Source organism: Electrona antarctica (genome assembly GCF_951216825.1).
Source record: "Electrona antarctica genome assembly, contig: scaffold_25, whole genome shotgun sequence".
In the NCBI taxonomy this organism is placed as follows: domain Eukaryota; kingdom Metazoa; phylum Chordata; class Actinopteri; order Myctophiformes; family Myctophidae; genus Electrona; species Electrona antarctica.
The window spans coordinates 3323590-3348162 of NW_027637034.1; the positions used below are offsets into that span (position 1 = coordinate 3323590).

Consider the following 24573-nt stretch of genomic DNA (forward strand, 5'->3'; position numbering starts at 1 on the left):
GAAATAAAATGTATTATGCAACTTGAGTAAATACATGTGAATTACACATGTTTCCATTTACCTGCAGTTTTATTTCTATATATTACTTACTGTCAAGGCTAATGTGAAACTATTAGCCTGCTAGTCAAACTTGTACATAATCGTAGCTTGATGAATTCATTGTGTTAGTGATACAATTAATGTGTAACTCAGCTCATGTATTTGTTGAGCCGAGCGTATCAATCACAGATTTAATAGTTCACAGCTTTAATTGATCATGTTTGGGGAGTATTATTTTGTGTATGATATTCCATGAGTCACTCACAAGGGTCTAAAATTATCTCTCTTCTCTCTGTAGGTGCTCAGAAGAAGCAGTTGCCTTTTCAAAAACCTTCCGTGGGCAAATCCGTCGAGGTCACCACCCCAATGGCCGACGTCCTGACTACGATCGTCCCCCGACACTCCATAATGTCCTTCCCCACTAGCTCTGATCCAGAGTGGGACAGAGTCGAGCAGGACGCAATGAACTGCTTGTTTAGCTCGGATCCAGAGGGGGGCAGAGTCAAGCTGGACGGCGTGTTCAACGCTGTTGATGTCCCGTCCCCAACACCACTGGTCATGGTGACCTCCAACTCCTCCCAACACTCGGACGGTCCAGAGAGTTACATGGTGTCTGAGATGGACCTGCTGGACAGAGGCCAGTACCTGGTCCAGAGCTTCATGGGGGAAGGAAGCTTTGGGACGGTGGCCAAAGCCATCAGCACGTTCACCGGTGACACAGTGGCCATCAAGATATTGAAGAATCGCCACAATCACGATGAATTGGCAGCACATGAGGTAAGCAATAGCATTGTTCTTGAAGATTTTAATATTTGGCTCTGATTTATCATTAAGTTATCTAATCTAAATCTTTCTTGTATTCCTAGATGGCTGTGTTGCAAATGATGAAAGTCCTGGACCCTGACACGTGTGGAACAGTGAGATTTTACGACAGCTTTGTGCATAAAGGATTGAGATGCATGGTGTTTGAGTCTCTGGATGTTAATCTCCTGGATTTCTTGAACGAGAGACATGCCCCTATGTCCATGATGGAGACGAGATGCATCATACAGCAGGTATGGCTTTGACAATTACATTTTGAAGTGATGGAAAAAATATTGATACAAAGATACTGAGTTGAATTTCTGAATTTCTGATCATGCTCTTTATTCTTGTCTTGCAGCTTGCCATTGCACTCCAGGCCCTGAAGGGAATCGGTCTGATCCACACAGACATCAAACTAGACAACATCATGCTGGTGAACCAACGACAACAACCCCTCAAAGTCAAACTCATTGACTTTGGTCTGGCCGTTCCTGTCTCTGAGACCAAGCAACGGAGGATCAGACCTCCTCTTGAGTATAGGTGAGCCTTATTATCTGCTTCACTGAAAGCTCAATGCAAACAAATATTAAAATGGAAAGTGTAACGAGTGCAATTGAGAACTTGAAGAAACTTGAAAGTTGCTAACATTATCCTTTTCTTTTACAACCCACAGATCACCAGAACTCTTCCTGGGCCTCCCGATCACAGAGGCACTTGACATGTGGTCACTGGGCTGTATGGTGGTTAATGGGATGCTGTTCCGTGATCTCTTTGGCGGGAAGACTGAATATGATGTGGTGAGTATTGTGCTGATGCACTGTACATTACTACATGCATCCTGACTGTACTCTTTAATCCATAGTTATAGCCTAACACTGTTAATGAAATATTCTCAATATGTGAAATATCCTGTGTTTTTTCTACAGGTTCAATCCATCCTCTTGACACTTGGTATGCCAGAGCAATCCCTCTTGGATGCTGGACAAACAACCTGCAGCTATTTCATTCAGGAAGACGATACATGGAGATTTAAGGTATGACTGCAACTAATATTGGAGTAACAACTTCATCTCTGAAATGTTCAAGAATAGGCTGTCTTTGCACGTCATTCAATCAGATCACTAAAAATGTTTTGTTTTGTGTTTTCCAGGAACCAGAGGAGTATTACACAGTGCAGGAGTTAAAGGCAGAACTGCTAATAGAGGATGTTATGTATACACTTACATGTGTGATTTGCTCACTGGAAGAAGTGTTCTCCTCCCTGCGTTGCGATGCTGATGAAACATCTTGTGACGTCTTCATGGACCTGTTGAAACGAATGCTTCATCTGGATCCAGAGGGGAGGATAACACCTGACCAGGTGTTGGACCATCCCTTCATCACCATGCCTCACCTATGACCGTCTCAAGGTGTTTGTGGGGTCAACCATTGCAAATGTAATGCACTCCCAGTTATTGGTATTGGATTTTGTGTACAGTACATGTTTGACAATGACAACGCCACAATATGGTGATGTCGGCCAACACTGATCCAGACAGGACACTATGCTACCTAAGACACTTCAGTCAACTGAAACTGAGATCATGTGTGACCCATGGGGTGTACCATTTGTGATCACAGTACTCTTAGTAGTTATACTGTAAGAACACATGCACTATCACTGACTGTTACTATATGACTATATACTATACACACTGCTGTTGCAGTGCTGCTAATAGATGATGGTATGTATACACTTACATGTGTGATATTATCTGCTGCTAAGTGTTGTCTCTCACCTGCACAACAGACTGTGATTCTATATTAGTATATTATATACATTTCATGTGTTTATTTTACATTTTGTATTTAATATTGCACTTGCAAGTTTATATTGTACATACCAGTACTGTATATGACATCACATCAAACTGCATTTGATTGAGTTTTTCTTTCTCTTCTGCACTGTAATGTTTTATGTATTTTTGTTTTAAAATAAGCATTTATAATTGTATGTATTATTCCCTTGCACATTATGTAGGCCTATATTAGACATGTTATATTAGACATTGTGTTATGTTCACATCATTGGCTGCATTCCAACTGAGAAGAAATTAGCACAATACATTTTGTAAATAATCGTTCTATTGATATATGTTTTAAGTTGTAAACATGGTTGAAATAAAACGTGTTACCTTGAAATATGCGTTGTGTACGTTCTTAAATATGGCCCAGAACAGGTTTTAAAACATTCATATTTTCCAGTTAACTTATATCTCTACATTTATTGATTGTATACTAGATAGAACGTCCTTGCGGTCATGTTTCCATCCATCCATGTCCTATATATGTATTAGTAAAGGCTATTAAATTAGTGTCTATTTGGGGGTCCTTGGCGTGACGTTTGGGAACCACTGATATACAGCAGGGTATAAAGCCTTTTAAAACAAACAGCAGCATGTTGTGCACTCACTGTAAGTAAACATTGCACTTTAACATTGTCACCACAATCAATAATAGCAATGATTGTTACAAGAACATATAGCCATTTTAACACACCTGAAACATTGCACACTAGAAAGCTGAAAGAGTGATAACAGTTCCATGTGATGATAGACCTATTACTGTAGTTCTGCTGAAACTCATCAGAGTCAAAGAGGTGTGAAATGGTCTCAGTTCATCCAAAATGTGATCATTAGCAGGTGATCTGTCCAATGCCAGACAACGAGTGACCATTAACACGTTAATCTCTGCATTTGAATGCATATAGTGAATGAAGCATCAGCCATCATCATTTAGCATGTGTACATTTTAACATGGGGAAAGAATGTGGGGTTTGTTCATTATTTAGCATTTGAAAAACATTGAATAAAAGTGCATTCATCACCACCATATTGAGAGAGAACCCTGCAAAAATGTATCAGCTTATGTTTTTGTCCAGTGTATTTTCATTCAATCCCTTCCAGTTTCACTATGACTTATATGACTGGATATGGAGACAGTAACCTCTGTTACTGAACAAACAAATAATTAATATAGGATATAATTGAATAAGTATAATGATATATCCTGATTTATCTTGACTTATCCTGATCATTTATTAATACTATGGACACATGTTTCTGCACACAGGCCTACACATTACACAATGGGATTTCACTGTAAATATAGATAAGAAATGAAATGAAACCAATAGCGCACAATAGGATATGAGACTTTGATTTGACAATATACTTATTTGCTGTTCCAGTCCTGTACAGAAACCAGACCACTGTCTTCTATACTAAAGTGGAAACAAATTGAACTACATTACAACCTAACACATAAAATACAAGGGGTGCTGTATATAGGCTACTTGTAAAAGACAAGATGTGAAGGCTTGTCTACTATTTATAAATATTGTTTGAAACAAATAGGCCTAACTGTTTTACTTCCGTTTTCTTGTTTTTAATAAATGTTTAAAGTCAAGATTTGTTTTTTATCTGTGGTTTGTAAGTGTTTGTAAGTTGAAGATTTTAATATTTGGCTCTGATTTATCATTAAGTTATCTAATCTAAATCTTTCTTGTATTCCTAGATGGCTGTGTTGCAAATGATGAAAGTCCTGGACCCTGACACGTGTGGAACAGTGAGATTTTACGACAGCTTTGTGCATAAAGGATTGAGATGCATGGTGTTTGAGTCTCTGGATGTTAATCTCCTGGATTTCTTGAACGAGAGACATGCCCCTATGTCCATGATGGAGACGAGATGCATCATACAGCAGGTATGGCTTTGACAATTACATTTTGAAGTGATGGAAAAAATATTGATACAAAGATACTGAGTTGAATTTCTGAATTTCTGATCATGCTCTTTATTCTTGTCTTGCAGCTTGCCATTGCACTCCAGGCCCTGAAGGGAATCGGTCTGATCCACACAGACATCAAACTAGACAACATCATGCTGGTGAACCAACGACAACAACCCCTCAAAGTCAAACTCATTGACTTTGGTCTGGCCGTTCCTGTCTCTGAGACCAAGCAACGGAGGATCAGACCTCCTCTTGAGTATAGGTGAGCCTTATTATCTGCTTCACTGAAAGCTCAATGCAAACAAATATTAAAATGGAAAGTGTAACGAGTGCAATTGAGAACTTGAAGAAACTTGAAAGTTGCTAACATTATCCTTTTCTTTTACAACCCACAGATCACCAGAACTCTTCCTGGGCCTCCCGATCACAGAGGCACTTGACATGTGGTCACTGGGCTGTATGGTGGTTAATGGGATGCTGTTCCGTGATCTCTTTGGCGGGAAGACTGAATATGATGTGGTGAGTATTGTGCTGATGCACTGTACATTACTACATGCATCCTGACTGTACTCTTTAATCCATAGTTATAGCCTAACACTGTTAATGAAATATTCTCAATATGTGAAATATCCTGTGTTTTTTCTACAGGTTCAATCCATCCTCTTGACACTTGGTATGCCAGAGCAATCCCTCTTGGATGCTGGACAAACAACCTGCAGCTATTTCATTCAGGAAGACGATACATGGAGATTTAAGGTATGACTGCAACTAATATTGGAGTAACAACTTCATCTCTGAAATGTTCAAGAATAGGCTGTCTTTGCACGTCATTCAATCAGATCACTAAAAATGTTTTGTTTTGTGTTTTCCAGGAACCAGAGGAGTATTACACAGTGCAGGAGTTAAAGGCAGAACTGCTAATAGAGGATGTTATGTATACACTTACATGTGTGATTTGCTCACTGGAAGAAGTGTTCTCCTCCCTGCGTTGCGATGCTGATGAAACATCTTGTGACGTCTTCATGGACCTGTTGAAACGAATGCTTCATCTGGATCCAGAGGGGAGGATAACACCTGACCAGGTGTTGGACCATCCCTTCATCACCATGCCTCACCTATGACCGTCTCAAGGTGTTTGTGGGGTCAACCATTGCAAATGTAATGCACTCCCAGTTATTGGTATTGGATTTTGTGTACAGTACATGTTTGACAATGACAACGCCACAATATGGTGATGTCGGCCAACACTGATCCAGACAGGACACTATGCTACCTAAGACACTTCAGTCAACTGAAACTGAGATCATGTGTGACCCATGGGGTGTACCATTTGTGATCACAGTACTCTTAGTAGTTATACTGTAAGAACACATGCACTATCACTGACTGTTACTATATGACTATATACTATACACACTGCTGTTGCAGTGCTGCTAATAGATGATGGTATGTATACACTTACATGTGTGATATTATCTGCTGCTAAGTGTTGTCTCTCACCTGCACAACAGACTGTGATTCTATATTAGTATATTATATACATTTCATGTGTTTATTTTACATTTTGTATTTAATATTGCACTTGCAAGTTTATATTGTACATACCAGTACTGTATATGACATCACATCAAACTGCATTTGATTGAGTTTTTCTTTCTCTTCTGCACTGTAATGTTTTATGTATTTTTGTTTTAAAATAAGCATTTATAATTGTATGTATTATTCCCTTGCACATTATGTAGGCCTATATTAGACATGTTATATTAGACATTGTGTTATGTTCACATCATTGGCTGCATTCCAACTGAGAAGAAATTAGCACAATACATTTTGTAAATAATCGTTCTATTGATATATGTTTTAAGTTGTAAACATGGTTGAAATAAAACGTGTTACCTTGAAATATGCGTTGTGTACGTTCTTAAATATGGCCCAGAACAGGTTTTAAAACATTCATATTTTCCAGTTAACTTATATCTCTACATTTATTGATTGTATACTAGATAGAACGTCCTTGCGGTCATGTTTCCATCCATCCATGTCCTATATATGTATTAGTAAAGGCTATTAAATTAGTGTCTATTTGGGGGTCCTTGGCGTGACGTTTGGGAACCACTGATATACAGCAGGGTATAAAGCCTTTTAAAACAAACAGCAGCATGTTGTGCACTCACTGTAAGTAAACATTGCACTTTAACATTGTCACCACAATCAATAATAGCAATGATTGTTACAAGAACATATAGCCATTTTAACACACCTGAAACATTGCACACTAGAAAGCTGAAAGAGTGATAACAGTTCCATGTGATGATAGACCTATTACTGTAGTTCTGCTGAAACTCATCAGAGTCAAAGAGGTGTGAAATGGTCTCAGTTCATCCAAAATGTGATCATTAGCAGGTGATCTGTCCAATGCCAGACAACGAGTGACCATTAACACGTTAATCTCTGCATTTGAATGCATATAGTGAATGAAGCATCAGCCATCATCATTTAGCATGTGTACATTTTAACATGGGGAAAGAATGTGGGGTTTGTTCATTATTTAGCATTTGAAAAACATTGAATAAAAGTGCATTCATCACCACCATATTGAGAGAGAACCCTGCAAAAATGTATCAGCTTATGTTTTTGTCCAGTGTATTTTCATTCAATCCCTTCCAGTTTCACTATGACTTATATGACTGGATATGGAGACAGTAACCTCTGTTACTGAACAAACAAATAATTAATATAGGATATAATTGAATAAGTATAATGATATATCCTGATTTATCTTGACTTATCCTGATCATTTATTAATACTATGGACACATGTTTCTGCACACAGGCCTACACATTACACAATGGGATTTCACTGTAAATATAGATAAGAAATGAAATGAAACCAATAGCGCACAATAGGATATGAGACTTTGATTTGACAATATACTTATTTGCTGTTCCAGTCCTGTACAGAAACCAGACCACTGTCTTCTATACTAAAGTGGAAACAAATTGAACTACATTACAACCTAACACATAAAATACAAGGGGTGCTGTATATAGGCTACTTGTAAAAGACAAGATGTGAAGGCTTGTCTACTATTTATAAATATTGTTTGAAACAAATAGGCCTAACTGTTTTACTTCCGTTTTCTTGTTTTTAATAAATGTTTAAAGTCAAGATTTGTTTTTTATCTGTGGTTTGTAAGTGTTTGTAAGTTGAAGATTTTAATATTTGGCTCTGATTTATCATTAAGTTATCTAATCTAAATCTTTCTTGTATTCCTAGATGGCTGTGTTGCAAATGATGAAAGTCCTGGACCCTGACACGTGTGGAACAGTGAGATTTTACGACAGCTTTGTGCATAAAGGATTGAGATGCATGGTGTTTGAGTCTCTGGATGTTAATCTCCTGGATTTCTTGAACGAGAGACATGTCCCTATGTCCATGATGGAGACGAGATGCATCATACAGCAGGTATGGCTTTGACAATTACATTTTAAAGTAATGGAAAAAATATTGATACAAAGATACTGAGTTGAATTTCTGAATTTCTGATCATGCTCTTTATTCTTGTCTTGCAGCTTGCCATTGCACTCCAGGCCCTGAAGGGAATCGGTCTGATCCACACAGACATCAAACTAGACAACATCATGCTGGTGAACCAACGACAACAACCCCTCAAAGTCAAACTCATTGACTTTGGTCTGGCCGTTCCTGTCTCTGAGACCAAGCAACGGAGGATCAGACCTCCTCTTCAGTATAGGTGAGCCTTATTATCTGCTTCACTGAAAGCTCAATGCAAACAAATATTAAAATGGAAAGTGTAACGAGTGCAATTGAGAACTTGAAGAAACTTGAAAGTTGCTAACATTATCCTTTTCTTTTACAACCCACAGATCACCAGAACTCTTCCTGGGCCTCCCGATCACAGAGGCACTTGAAATGTGGTCACTGGGCTGTATGGTGGTTAATGGGATGCTGTTCCGTGATCTCTTTGGCAGGAAGACTGAATATGATGTGGTGAGTATTGTGCTGATGCACTGTACATTACTACATGCATCCTGACTGTACTCTTTAATCCATAGTTATAGCCTAACACTGTTAATGAAATATTCTCAATATGTGAAATATCCTGTGTTTTTTCTACAGGTTCAATCCATCCTCTTGACACTTGGTATGCCAGAGCAATCCCTCTTGGATGCTGGACAAACAACCTGCAGCTATTTCATTCAGGAAGACGATACATGGAGATTTAAGGTATGACTGCAACTAATATTGGAGTAACAACTTCATCTCTGAAATGTTCAAGAATAGGCTGTCTTTGCACGTCATTCAATCAGATCACTAAAAATGTTTTGTTTTGTGTTTTCCAGGAACCAGAGGAGTATTACACAGTGCAGGAGTTAAAGGCAGAACTGCTAATAGAGGATGTTATGTATACACTTACATGTGTGATTTGCTCACTGGAAGAAGTGTTCTCCTCCCTGCGTTGCGATGCTGATGAAACATCTTGTGACGTCTTCATGGACCTGTTGAAACGAATGCTTCATCTGGATCCAGAGGGGAGGATAACCCCTGACCAGGTGTTGGACCATCCCTTCATCACCATGCCTCACCTATGACCGTCTCAAGGTGTTTGTGGGGTCAACCATTGCAAATGTAATGCACTCCCAGTTATTGGTATTGGATTTTGTGTACAGTACATGTTTGACTATGACAACGCCACAATATGGTGATGTCGGCCGACACTGATCCAGACAGGACACTATGCTACCTAAGACACTTCAGTCAACTGAAACTGAGATCATGTGTGACCCATGGGGTGTACCATTTGTGATCACAGTACTCTTAGTAGTTATACTGTAAGAACACATGCACTATCACTGACTGTTACTATATGACTATATACTATACACACTGCTGTTGCAGTGCTGCTAATAGATGATGTTATGTATACACTTACATGTGTGATATTATCTGCTGCTAAGTGTTGTCTCTCACCTGCACAACAGACTGTGATTCTATATTAGTATATTATATACATTTCATGTGTTTATTTTACATTTTTCTCTTCTGCACTGTAATGTTTTATGTATTTTTGTTTTAAAATAAGCATTTCTAATTGTATGTATTATTCCCTTGCACATTATGTAGGCCTATATTAGACATGTTATATTAGACATTGTGTTATGTTCACATCATTGGCTGCATTCCAACTGAGAAGAAATTAGCACAATACATTTTGTAAATAATTGTTCTATTGATATATGTTTTAAGTTGTAAACATGGTTGAAATAAAACGTGTTACCTTGAAATATGCGTTGTGTACGTTCTTAAATATGGCCCAGAACAGGTTTTAAAACATTCATATTTTCCAGTTAACTTATATCTCTACATTTATTGATTGTATACTAGATAGAACGTCCTTGCGGTCATGTTTCCATCCATCCATGTCCTATATATGTATTAGTAAAGGCTATTAAATTAGTGTCTATTTGGGGGTCCTTGGCGTGACGTTTGGGAACCACTGATATACAGCAGGGTATAAAGCCTTTTAAAACAAACAGCAGCATGTTGTGCACTCACTGTAAGTAAACATTGCACTTTAACATTGTCACCACAAACAATAATAGCAATGATTGTCACAAGAACATATAGCCATTTTAACACACCTGAAACATTGCACACTAGAAAGCTGAAAGAGTGATAACAGTTCCATGTGATGATAGACCTATTACTGTAGTTCTGCTGAAACTCATCAGAGTCAAAGAGGTGTGAAATGGTCTCAGTTCATCCAAAATGTGATCATTAGCAGGTGATCTGTCCAATGCCAGACAACGAGTGACCATTAACACGTTAATCTCTGCATTTGAATGCATATAGTGAATGAAGCATCAGCCATCATCATTTAGCATGTGTACATTTTAACATGGGGAAAGAATGTGGGGTTTGTTCATTATTTAGCATTTGAAAAACATTGAATAAAAGTGCATTCATCACCACCATATTGAGAGAGAACCCTGCAAAAATGTATCAGCTTATGTTTTTGTCCAGTGTATTTTCATTCAATCCCTTCCAGTTTCACTATGACTTATATGACTGGATATGGAGACAGTAACCTCTGTTACTGAACAAACAAATAATTAATATAGGATATAATTGAATAAGTATAATGATATATCCTGATTTATCTTGACTTATCCTGATCATTTATTAATACTATGGACACATGTTTCTGCACACAGGCCTACACATTACACAATGGGATTTCACTGTAAATATAGATAAGAAATGAAATGAAACCAATAGCGCACAATAGGATATGAGACTTTGATTTGACAATATACTTATTTGCTGTTCCAGTCCTGTACAGAAACCAGACCACTGTCTTCTATACTAAAGTGGAAACAAATTGAACTACATTACAACCTAACACATAAAATACAAGGGGTGCTGTATATAGGCTACTTGTAAAAGACAAGATGTGAAGGCTTGTCTACTATTTATAAATATTGTTTGAAACAAATAGGCCTAACTGTTTTACTTCCGTTTTCTTGTTTTTAATAAATGTTTAAAGTCAAGATTTGTTTTTTATCTGTGGTTTGTAAGTGTTTGTAAGTTGAAGATTTTAATATTTGGCTCTGATTTATCATTAAGTTATCTAATCTAAATCTTTCTTGTATTCCTAGATGGCTGTGTTGCAAATGATGAAAGTCCTGGACCCTGACACGTGTGGAACAGTGAGATTTTACGACAGCTTTGTGCATAAAGGATTGAGATGCATGGTGTTTGAGTCTCTGGATGTTAATCTCCTGGATTTCTTGAACGAGAGACATGTCCCTATGTCCATGATGGAGACGAGATGCATCATACAGCAGGTATGGCTTTGACAATTACATTTTAAAGTAATGGAAAAAATATTGATACAAAGATACTGAGTTGAATTTCTGAATTTCTGATCATGCTCTTTATTCTTGTCTTGCAGCTTGCCATTGCACTCCAGGCCCTGAAGGGAATCGGTCTGATCCACACAGACATCAAACTAGACAACATCATGCTGGTGAACCAACGACAACAACCCCTCAAAGTCAAACTCATTGACTTTGGTCTGGCCGTTCCTGTCTCTGAGACCAAGCAACGGAGGATCAGACCTCCTCTTCAGTATAGGTGAGCCTTATTATCTGCTTCACTGAAAGCTCAATGCAAACAAATATTAAAATGGAAAGTGTAACGAGTGCAATTGAGAACTTGAAGAAACTTGAAAGTTGCTAACATTATCCTTTTCTTTTACAACCCACAGATCACCAGAACTCTTCCTGGGCCTCCCGATCACAGAGGCACTTGAAATGTGGTCACTGGGCTGTATGGTGGTTAATGGGATGCTGTTCCGTGATCTCTTTGGCGGGAAGACTGAATATGATGTGGTGAGTATTGTGCTGATGCACTGTACATTACTACATGCATCCTGACTGTACTCTTTAATCCATAGTTATAGCCTAACACTGTTAATGAAATATTCTCAATATGTGAAATATCCTGTGTTTTTTCTACAGGTTCAATCCATCCTCTTGACACTTGGTATGCCAGAGCAATCCCTCTTGGATGCTGGACAAACAACCTGCAGCTATTTCATTCAGGAAGACGATACATGGAGATTTAAGGTATGACTGCAACTAATATTGGAGTAACAACTTCATCTCTGAAATGTTCAAGAATAGGCTGTCTTTGCACGTCATTCAATCAGATCACTAAAAATGTTTTGTTTTGTGTTTTCCAGGAACCAGAGGAGTATTACACAGTGCAGGAGTTAAAGGCAGAACTGCTAATAGAGGATGTTATGTATACACTTACATGTGTGATTTGCTCACTGGAAGAAGTGTTCTCCTCCCTGCGTTGCGATGCTGATGAAACATCTTGTGACGTCTTCATGGACCTGTTGAAACGAATGCTTCATCTGGATCCAGAGGGGAGGATAACCCCTGACCAGGTGTTGGACCATCCCTTCATCACCATGCCTCACCTATGACCGTCTCAAGGTGTTTGTGGGGTCAACCATTGCAAATGTAATGCACTCCCAGTTATTGGTATTGGATTTTGTGTACAGTACATGTTTGACTATGACAACGCCACAATATGGTGATGTCGGCCGACACTGATCCAGACAGGACACTATGCTACCTAAGACACTTCAGTCAACTGAAACTGAGATCATGTGTGACCCATGGGGTGTACCATTTGTGATCACAGTACTCTTAGTAGTTATACTGTAAGAACACATGCACTATCACTGACTGTTACTATATGACTATATACTATACACACTGCTGTTGCAGTGCTGCTAATAGATGATGTTATGTATACACTTACATGTGTGATATTATCTGCTGCTAAGTGTTGTCTCTCACCTGCACAACAGACTGTGATTCTATATTAGTATATTATATACATTTCATGTGTTTATTTTACATTTTTCTCTTCTGCACTGTAATGTTTTATGTATTTTTGTTTTAAAATAAGCATTTCTAATTGTATGTATTATTCCCTTGCACATTATGTAGGCCTATATTAGACATGTTATATTAGACATTGTGTTATGTTCACATCATTGGCTGCATTCCAACTGAGAAGAAATTAGCACAATACATTTTGTAAATAATTGTTCTATTGATATATGTTTTAAGTTGTAAACATGGTTGAAATAAAACGTGTTACCTTGAAATATGCGTTGTGTACGTTCTTAAATATGGCCCAGAACAGGTTTTAAAACATTCATATTTTCCAGTTAACTTATATCTCTACATTTATTGATTGTATACTAGATAGAACGTCCTTGCGGTCATGTTTCCATCCATCCATGTCCTATATATGTATTAGTAAAGGCTATTAAATTAGTGTCTATTTGGGGGTCCTTGGCGTGACGTTTGGGAACCACTGATATACAGCAGGGTATAAAGCCTTTTAAAACAAACAGCAGCATGTTGTGCACTCACTGTAAGTAAACATTGCACTTTAACATTGTCACCACAAACAATAATAGCAATGATTGTCACAAGAACATATAGCCATTTTAACACACCTGAAACATTGCACACTAGAAAGCTGAAAGAGTGATAACAGTTCCATGTGATGATAGACCTATTACTGTAGTTCTGCTGAAACTCATCAGAGTCAAAGAGGTGTGAAATGGTCTCAGTTCATCCAAAATGTGATCATTAGCAGGTGATCTGTCCAATGCCAGACAACGAGTGACCATTAACACGTTAATCTCTGCATTTGAATGCATATAGTGCAATAGTTAGATTGTACATATTTATCCAGATACTGAGTAAGTCATTTTTGGATGAACTACTATACTGCTTTTTAAGGTTTATTATAAACCAGCAGTTGTTATGCACCACATGTGGAAGAACTCCCAGAAAACAGCAGGTATGCTGGCACTCTTATTTATTTTACATCACAATGAAATACTGTTCTGTTTCCCACTGCATTTGATTGAGTTTTTCTTTCTCTTCTGCACTGTAATGTTTTATGTATTTTTGTTTTAGTTATGATTTTATATATGTTTCCTGATGTGTGCAAAGCACATTGAAATGCCTTGTTGGAATTTGCTATACCAATAACGTTATTTTATATTTATGCTGGCTCCTGCTTTGACTTTAAGAAACTCCTCAATGGATCACTAGACTAGTAGACTAAATATTGTTCAACCAAAGTGGACTGTTATGTTCAAGTGGACTCTGTTTTCGACCATTGAATGGTTTTTCTCCACATTAACTGGAAAACCAGTTCTTAAAGGGGCATTCCACTCATTTTCAACATTTTACTATGTCATTATATACCTTAGAGCTGCATTAAACATGCCAAAATATTAGACAAGTTGTTTTGATTTTGTACCAAAACTCCCCAGCCACATAGACAAAGCCAACACTCAATGGAAATCAGACTTTGAATAGGGGACACATTAGCACATTCCAAACCAGCCTGGGACAAGAAGCATAGAGGTGTCACTGACACCAAATGGGCCATTAGACACCGGGCTCAGGAAACAAAAGAGAAACACATTTTCTTTGTTGAAATGGAGCCATGGGGTGAATTAACCCCAATAAGGCTAAATAAACCAAAAGTCCTACAACAATAAGGTAAACTTAAACTCTTAAACTTAAACTGGAGATAATCTAAGAGTGATTGGATTAGGCTTCCTTCAAGTACATGGCGAATGCACTCATTCCTTGCAATGTACTTACATACACTTACATATGTTGCGACCTTCGGTCGCAACATATGTAGGTACATTGCACTGAAGTCCCCAGGTCCCCCCAGTCGAGCTTGTACCTGTAACTTGGGGGAAGTCTATTATAATTATTACTGATTCTCCAGTAAAGACATGTTGCCTCTACAAAAACCACACTACAAATGAAAGAAACCAGAACAAGAGAACACACACCCATTGATTCTGATTGGACGGAATGAAACAATGGCCAAGTAAACCACACCCATCAACAAAGCTAATTGGCCGAATGACTATGAGTCACGCCCACCATTAGGAACACATAAAACCAGGGCTCCAGCACAACTAATCATTCTCCTAACAGAATCTTGCCTGAGGAAGGACCAACCAGTCCGAAACGTCTACTTTTCCAGCTCTCCTTTATATTTGATTCCGTCGTGAGTGAAGCGCCACCGTCGAGTCATGAGAGGTATTCTGAAAAGAAAGTTTGAGGAGGTCGACGATGAAGACCATTCTACTCCTCACCTCCATCATCGTCCCTGCCTTCTCCTGCCTCCACGGAATGGGATTCTGATGGGGAGAGCAGCTCCTCAGAAAGCCAGGACTTTACAACTAATGGTTCTGCTTCACCTGCTGCCAGTCAACCCATCCAGTCTATTCTGAAGAGGCCAAAGCTGGAAGGGAGGCAGAGCAACGTGCGCTTTGATCTGGTGACGGTGTTCTACTTCCCACAATGCCAGGGTTTCACTAGCGTACCCCTTCGCGGGGGTGCCAGTCTGGGCATGTTGCACAGGCACAGCACTCTCCGCAGGTACACAATGGCAGAGCACGCCCTGGAACAACGGAGTTGGCGCAGAGAGAGACTACGAGAGAGACGGAGAGAGGAGAAGCTTGAGGCTTTGAGACACCAGTTGATGGCCAATGGTACCATTGACCAGAGAGAATCTGAGCGACTGACTGCAGACCAGGTCCCAGACGGAGACACTGACGTCCACATCACCGACGCCGAGCTGGAGGATGGGAACAGCTTCCTGCAGCCGTACTCCTACAAGCACAGACAGGCACTCCTGCGAGCAGCAGGTGTGAAGCACATTGACAAAGAGGAGAAGAGACAGCTGCATTCCCTGCGTGTCTTCAGGGAGGACTCTGGATGCAATTGCCAGGGTTTCTGTGAGCCAGAGACTTGTGAATGCAGTCTGGCAGGAATGAAGTGCCAGATGGACGCATGCCTCCCATGCTGCACTAAAGACGGCTGCGCAAACATTCAGGGACGCGTAGAGTTCAACTCCAGACGCGCGCAGACCCACTACATCGACACCGTCATGAGGCTAGAACTAGAGAGGCTACTACAAGATGATACGCCTGACCAACTGGACCACCAGAGCGCGGCTCCAGAAGATCTCCAGTTGGATGTGGACCAGGGACCCCCAGCAGGGGATGCCCCGGAAAAAAGCTGTCCCTTCGGGTTTTCCGCCGAGGACGAAGGGCTTCCTCTCACCATGCCCCCCACCCCTTCCTACCATTTCAGTCCAGAGCGCTCCGTGGTGGAGGAGAACAGCTGTAGCAGCGACATGACCGACTCCTCGTGCTCCCCTTCCCAAAGCGAAGACTCGGATGACGTCGGGGGAAGCCCGGGTCTGGTTGACATGGACGATGGAGCTGCAGGGCTGGCCCACGCCCTCAGCCTCTGTGACAATGACAATGACAATGACACATATAGGGCCTTGTTTGCAGACTGGAACGGCCAGACCAAAGTCAATGAGTTTGACTTTGAGGGGTTGTTGTCGTTGGTTCACCAGCATGATGTTGTCTAGTTTGATGTCTGTGTGGATCAGACCGATTCCCTTCAGGGCCTGGAGTGCAATGGCAAGCTGCAAGACAAGAATAAAGAGCATGATCAGAAATTCAGAAATTCAACTCAGTATCTTTGTATCAATATTTTTTCCATTACTTTAAAATGTAATTGTCAATAAAAATGTTTTGTTTTGTGTTTTCCAGGAACCAGAGGAGTATTACACAGTGCAGGAGTTAAAGGCAGAACTGCTAATAGAGGATGTTATGTATACACTTACATGTGTGATTTGCTCACAGGAAGAAGTGTTCTCCTCCCTGCGTTGCGATGCTGATGAAACATCTTGTGACGTCTTCATGGACCTGTTGAAACGAATGCTTCATCTGGATCCAGAGGGGAGGATAACACCTGACCAGGTGTTGGACCATCCCTTCATCACCATGCCTCACCTATGACCGTCTCAAGGTGTTTGTGGGGTCAACCATTGCAAATGTAATGCACTCCCAGTTATTGGTATTGGATTTTGTGTACAGTACATGTTTGACTATGACAACGCCACAATATGGTGATGTCGGCCAACACTGATCCAGACAGGACACTATGCTACCTAAGACACTTCAGTCAACTGAAACTGAGATCATGTGTGACCCATGGGGTGTACCATTTGTGATCACAGTACTCTTAGTAGTTATACTGTAAGAACACATGCACTATCACTGACTGTTACTATATGACTATATACTATACACACTGCTGTTGCAGTGCTGCTAATAGATGATGTTATGTATACACTTACATGTGTGATATTATCTGCTGCTAAGTGTTGTCTCTCACCTGCACAACAGACTGTGATTCTATATTAGTATATTATATACATTTCATGTGTTTATTTTACATTTTGTATTTAATATTGCACTTGCAAGTTTATATTGTACATACCAGTACTGTATATGACATCACATCAAACTGCATTTGATTGAGTTTTTATTTCTCTTCTGCACTGTAATGTTTTATGTATTTTTGTTTTAAAATAAGCATTTCTAATTGTATGTATTATTCCCTTGCACATTATGTAGGCCTATATTAGACATGTTATATTAGACATTGTGTTATGTTCACATCATTGGCTGCATTCCAACTGAGAAGAAATTAGCACAATACATTTTGTAAATAATTGTTCTATTGATATATGTTTTAAGTTGTAAACATGGTTGAAATAAAACGTGTTACCTTGAAATATGCGTTGTGTACGTTCTTAAATATGGCCCAGAACAGGTTTTAAAACATTCATATTTTCCAGTTAACTTATATCTCTACATTTATTGATTGTATACTAGATAGAACGTCCTTGCGGTCATGTTTCCATCCATCCATGTCCTATATATGTATTAGTAAAGGCTATTAAATTAGTGTCTATTTGGGGGTCCTTGGCGTGACGTTTGGGAACCACTGATATACAGCAGGGTATAAAGCCTTTTAAAACAAACAGCAGCATGTTGTGCACTCACTGTAAGTAAACATTGCACTTTAACATTGTCACCACAAACAATAATAGCAATGATTGTTACAAGAACATATAGCCATTTTAACACACCTGAAACATTGCACACTAGAAAGCTGAAAGAGTGATAACAGTTCCATGTGATGATAGACCTATTACTGTAGTTCTGCTGAAACTCATCAGAGTCAAAGAGGTGTGAAATGGTCTCAGTTCATCCAAAATGTGATCATTAGCAGGTGATCTGTCCAATGCCAGACAACGAGTGACCATTAACACGTTAATCTCTGCATTTGAATGCATATAGTGAATGAAGCATCAGCCATCATCATTTAGCATGTGTACATTTTAACATGGGGAAAGAATGTGGGGTTTGTTCATTATTTAGCATTTGAAAAACATTGAATAAAAGTGCATTCATCACCACCATATTGAGAGAGAACCCTGCAAAAATGTATCAGCTTATGTTTTTGTTCAGTGTATTTTCATTCAATCCCTTCCAGTTTCACTATGACTTATATGACTGGATATGGAGACAGTAACCTCTGTTACTGAACAAACAAATAATTAATATAGGATATAATTGAATAAGTATAATGATATATCCTGATTTATCTTGACTTATCCTGATCATTTATTAATACTATGGACACATGTTTCTGCACACAGGCCTACACATTACACAATGGGATTTCACTGTAAATATAGATAAGAAATTAAATGAAACCAATAGCGCACAATAGGATATGAGACTTTGATTTGACAATATACTTATTTGCTGTTCCAGTCCTGTACAGAAACCAGACCACTGTCTTCTATACTAAAGTGGAAACAAATTGAACCTACATTACAACCTAACACATAAAATACAAGGGGTGCTGTATATAGGCTACTTGTAAAAGACAAGATGTGAAGGCTTGTCTACTATTTATAAATATTGTTTGAAACAAATAGGCCTAACTGTTTTACTTCCGTTTTCTTGTTTTTAATAAATGTTTAAAGTCAAGATTTGTTTTTTATCTGTGGTTTGTAAGTGTTTGTAAGTTGAAGATTTTAATATTTGGCTCTGATTTATCATTAAGTTATCTAATCTAAATCTTTCTTGTATTCCTAGATGGCTGTGTTGCAAATGATGAAAGTCCTGGACCCTGACACGTGTGGAACAGTGAGATTTTACGACAGCTTTGTGCATAAAGGATTGAGATGCATGGTGTTTGAGTCTCTGGATGTTAATCTCCTGGATTTCTTGAACGAGAGACATGTCCCTATGTCCATGATGGAGACGAGATGCATCATACAGCAGGTATGGCTTTGACAATTACATTTTAAAGTAATGGAAAAAATATTGATACAAAGATACTGAGTTGAATTTCTGAATTTCTGATCATGCTCTTTATTCTTGTCTTGCAGCTTGCCATTGCACTCCAGGCCCTGAAGGGAATCGGTCTGATCCACACAGACATCAAACTAGACAACATCATGCTGGTGAACCAACGACAACAACCCCTCAAAGTCAAACTCATTGACTTTGGTCTGGCCGTTCCTGTCTCTGAGACCAAGCAACGGAGGATCAGACCTCCTCTTCAGTATAGGTGAGCCTTATTATCTGCTTCACTGAAAGCTCAATGCAAACAAATATTAAAATGGAAAGTGTAACGAGTGCAATTGAGAACTTGAAGAAACTTGAAAGTTGCTAACATTATCCTTTTCTTTTACAACCCACAGATCACCAGAACTCTTCCTGGGCCTCCCGATCACAGAGGCACTTGAAATGTGGTCACTGGGCTGTATGGTGGTTAATGGGATGCTGTTCCGTGATCTCTTTGGCGGGAAGACTGAATATGATGTGGTGAGTATTGTGCTGATGCACTGTACATTACTACATGCATCCTGACTGTACTCTTTAATCCATAGTTATAGCCTAACACTGTTAATGAAATATTCTCAATATGTGAAATATCCTGTGTTTTTTCTACAGGTTCAATCCATCCTCTTGACACTTGGTATGCCAGAGCAATCCCTCTTGGATGCTGGACAAACAACCTGCAGCTATTTCATTCAGGAAGACGATACATGGAGATTTAAGGTATGACTGCAACTAATATTGGAGTAACAACTTCATCTCTGAAATGTTCAAGAATAGGCTGTCTTTGCACGTCATTCAATCAGATCACTAAAAATGTTTTGTTTTGTGTTTTCCAGGAACCAGAGGAGTATTACACAGTGCAGGAGTTAAAGGCAGAACTGCTAATAGAGGATGTTATGTATACACTTACATGTGTGATTTGCTCACTGGAAGAAGTGTTCTCCTCCCTGCGTTGCGATGCTGATGAAACATCTTGTGACGTCTTCATGGACCTGTTGAAACGAATGCTTCATCTGGATCCAGAGGGGAGGATAACACCTGACCAGGTGTTGGACCATCCCTTCATCACCATGCCTCACCTATGACCGTCTCAAGGTGTTTGTGGGGTCAACCATTGCAAATGTAATGCACTCCCAGTTATTGGTATTGGATTTTGTGTACAGTACATGTTTGACTATGACAACGCCACAATATGGTGATGTCGGCCGACACTGATCCAGACAGGACACTATGCTACCTAAGACACTTCAGTCAACTGAAACTGAGATCATGTGTGACCCATGGGGTGTACCATTTGTGAACACAGTACTCTGCTGATATACAGCAGGGTATAAAGCCTTTTAAAACAAACAGCAGCATGTTGTGCACTCACTGTAAGTAAACATTGCACTTTAACATTGTCACCACAAACAATAATAGCAATGATTGTCACAAGAACATATAGCCATTTTAACACACCTGAAACATTGCACACTAGAAAGCTGAAAGAGTGATAACAGTTCCATGTGATGATAGACCTATTACTGTAGTTCTGCTGAAACTCATCAGAGTCAAAGAGGTGTGAAATGGTCTCAGTTCATCCAAAATGTGATCATTAGCAGGTGATCTGTCCAATGCCAGACAACGAGTGACCATTAACACGTTAATCTCTGCATTTGAATGCATATAGTGAATGAAGCATCAGCCATCATCATTTAGCATGTGTACATTTTAACATGGGGAAAGAATGTGGGGTTTGTTCATTATTTAGCATTTGAAAAACATTGAATAAAAGTGCATTCATCACCACCATATTGAGAGAGAACCCTGCAAAAATGTATCAGCTTATGTTTTTGTTCAGTGTATTTTCATTCAATCCCTTCCAGTTTCACTATGACTTATATGACTGGATATGGAGACAGTAACCTCTGTTACTGAACAAACAAATAATTAATATTGGATATAATTGAATAAGTATAATGATATATCCTGATTTATCTTGACTTATCCTGATCATTTATTAATACTATGGACACATGTTTCTGCACACAGGCCTACACATTACACAATGGGATTTCACTGTAAATATAGATAAGAAATTAAATGAAACCAATAGCGCACAATAGGATATGAGACTTTGATTTGACAATATACTTATTTGCTGTTCCAGTCCTGTACAAACCAGACCACTGTCTTCTATACTAAAGTGGAAAAAATTGAACCTACATTACAACCTAACACATAAAATACAAGGGGTGCTGTATATAGGCTACTTGTAAAAGACAATATGTGAAGGCTTGTCTACTATTTATAAATATTGTTTGAAACAAATAGGCCTAACTGTTTTACTTCCGTTTTCTTGTTTTTAATAAATGTTTAAAGTCAAGATTTGTTTTTTATCTGTGGTTTGTAAGTGTTCCAAGATAAATTAAGATAAATGGGATGTAAATCACAGTATGAGCAGTTGTTTCTTCACCAGAGCTGGTTCTCCTTGGTTCTGATGTTACTGAAATAATGTGGAGAAATCCTCAAGATGAATGGCTCTGCTGCAGTAACAATTAATTCATATCCACTTATTCAATAGTTAGATTGTACATATTTATCCAGATACTGAGTAAGTCATTTTTGGATGAACTACTATACTGCTTTTTAAAGGTTTATTATAAATCAGCAGTTGTTATGCACCACATGTGGAAGAACTCCCAGAAAACAGCAGGTATGCTGGCACTCTTATTTATTTTACATCACAATTAAATACTGTTCTGTTTCCCACTGCATTTGATTGAGTTTTTCTTTCTCTTCTGCACTGTAATGTTTTATGTATTTTTGTTTTAGTTATGATTTTATATATGTTTCCTGATGTGTGCAAAGCACATTGAAATGCCTTGTTGGAATTTGCTATACCAATAACGTTATTTTATATTTATGCTGGCTCCTGCTTTGACTTTAAGAAACTCCTCAATGGATCACTAGACTAGTAGACTAAATATTGTTCAACCAAGGTGGACTGTTATGTTCAAGTGGACTCTGTTTTCGACCATTGAATGGTTTTTCTCCAGATTAACTGGAAAACCAGTTCTTAAAGGGGCATAAATCAAGCTTTATTTAAAATCCAGCTTTTAGCAGTGCTTCAGTTGTGCCAATACAAATATTTGTAACAAAAATAATAATAATACACAAAACCAAAACTAATAGGACATCAACAACAACAGGGGACAACTAAGCTCTTTCATGTAGGCCAACGGGGGCCACGGCCCAATACCCCACCCCCCCCTCCCTGCCTCCCCCTTCCCCTCAACAACAAACACCTTGTGAAAGGTGTTACCTGATTGGCCAGAGAGGGCCGTGCTACTCTGACCAACCAGGTTACAGCTTCACTAAGTACCCTGACTAGACTGCACATATAGTGTTGGTAAATCAGTGTTTTCTTCAGAGCAGATCATTTGAACCTACAGAAAGCAGCAGGAGAAAGATAGAGGACAAACACACCATGACTACATTAATGACCAGGAGACAACAGGAGAGCAAAGGATTAAAACTCAAAGTAGGAGGTCTGAAAAAGCATCGCTTTGAACCATACCAGCGCTCTTCAAGGACATGTACAGGTAAGCATCAACCACACAGTACACTTCTCGTCTTATCTTATCTTGAAATAAAATGTATTATGCAACTTGAGTAAATACATGTGAATTACACATGTTTCCATTTACCTGCAGTTTTATTTCTATATATTACTTACTGTCAAGGCTAATGTGAAACTATTAGCCTGCTAGTCAAACTTGTACATAATCGTAGCTTGATGAATTCATTGTGTTAGTGATACAATTAATGTGTAACTCAGCTCATGTATTTGTTGAGCCGAGCGTATCAATCACAGATTTAATAGTTCACAGCTTTAATTGATCATGTTTGGGGAGTATTATGTTGTGTATGATATTCCATGAGTCACTCCCAAGGGTCTAAAATTATCTCTCTTCTCTCTGTAGGTGCTCAGAAGAAGCAGTTGCCTTTTCAAAAACCTCCCGTGGGCAAATCCGTCGAGGTCACCACCCCAATGGCCGACGTCCTGACTACGATCGTCCCCCGACACTCCATAATGTCCTTCCCCACTAGCTCTGATCCAGAGTGGGACAGAGTCGAGCAGGACGCAATGAACTGCTTGTTTAGCTCGGATCCAGAGGGGGGCAGAGTCAAGCTGGACGGCGTGTTCAACTCTGTTGATGTCCCGTCCCCAACACCACTGGTCATGGTGACCTCCAGCTCCTCCCAACACTCGGACGGTCCAGAGAGTTACATGGTGTCTGAGATGGACCTGCTGGACAGAGGCCAGTACCTGGTCCAGAGCTTCATGGGGGAAGGAAGCTTTGGGACGGTGGCCAAAGCCATCAGCACGTTCACCGGTGACACAGTGGCCATCAAGATATTGAAGAATCGCCACAATCACGATGAATTGCAATAGCATTGTTCATATTGTCATATTGTCATGTTTTTCATATTGTCATGTTTCATATTGTCATATTGTCATATTGTCATGTTTTTCATATTGTCATGTTTCATATTGTCATATTGTCATGTTTCATATTGTCATGTTTCATATTGTCATATTGTCATGTTTCATATTGTCATATTGTCATGTTTCATATTGTCATATTGTCATGTTTCATATTGTCATATTGTCATGTTTTTCATATTGTCATGTTTCATATTGTCATATTGTCATGTTTTTCATATTGTCATGTTTCATATTGTCATATTGTCATGTTTTTCATGACAATATGACAGAGAGAGAGAGAGAGAGAGAGAGAGAGAGAGAGAGAGAGAGAGAGAGAGAGAGATAGTGGACCAGTGTTTCTCAAAACAGAACACTTTGATACCATGTATAGAATGAATCAAAGTCAGTCTATACTTTGGATGCCAAAGGAGAGAGTTCGTCTTTTTGTCCTCACCTGCTTTGAATGCTATGCTATAATCACCAGTATGTTATTATCAACATTCGTCATATTGTCATGTTTCATATTGTCATATTGTCATGCACATATTGTCATGTTTCATATTGTCATGTTGTCATGTTTGTCATATTGTCATGTTTCATATTGTCATATTG

The 24573-nt window shown here is 39.0% G+C and overlaps 1 protein-coding gene across 1 annotated transcript; it reads left to right on the forward strand.

The window, feature by feature from the left end:
* Positions 1-501: 501 nt before the first annotated feature.
* Positions 502-23623, forward strand: LOC306919407 (cysteine/serine-rich nuclear protein 1-like; the record flags this gene model as incomplete). The annotated part of the gene is made up of 3 exons (XM_079532194.1): positions 502-555; positions 15845-16474; positions 23594-23623. The coding sequence occupies 3 exons, from the start codon at positions 502-504 to the stop codon at positions 23621-23623; spliced, it is 714 nt and encodes a 237-aa protein (XP_079388320.1).
* Between the last annotated feature and the right edge of the window lie 950 nt (positions 23624-24573).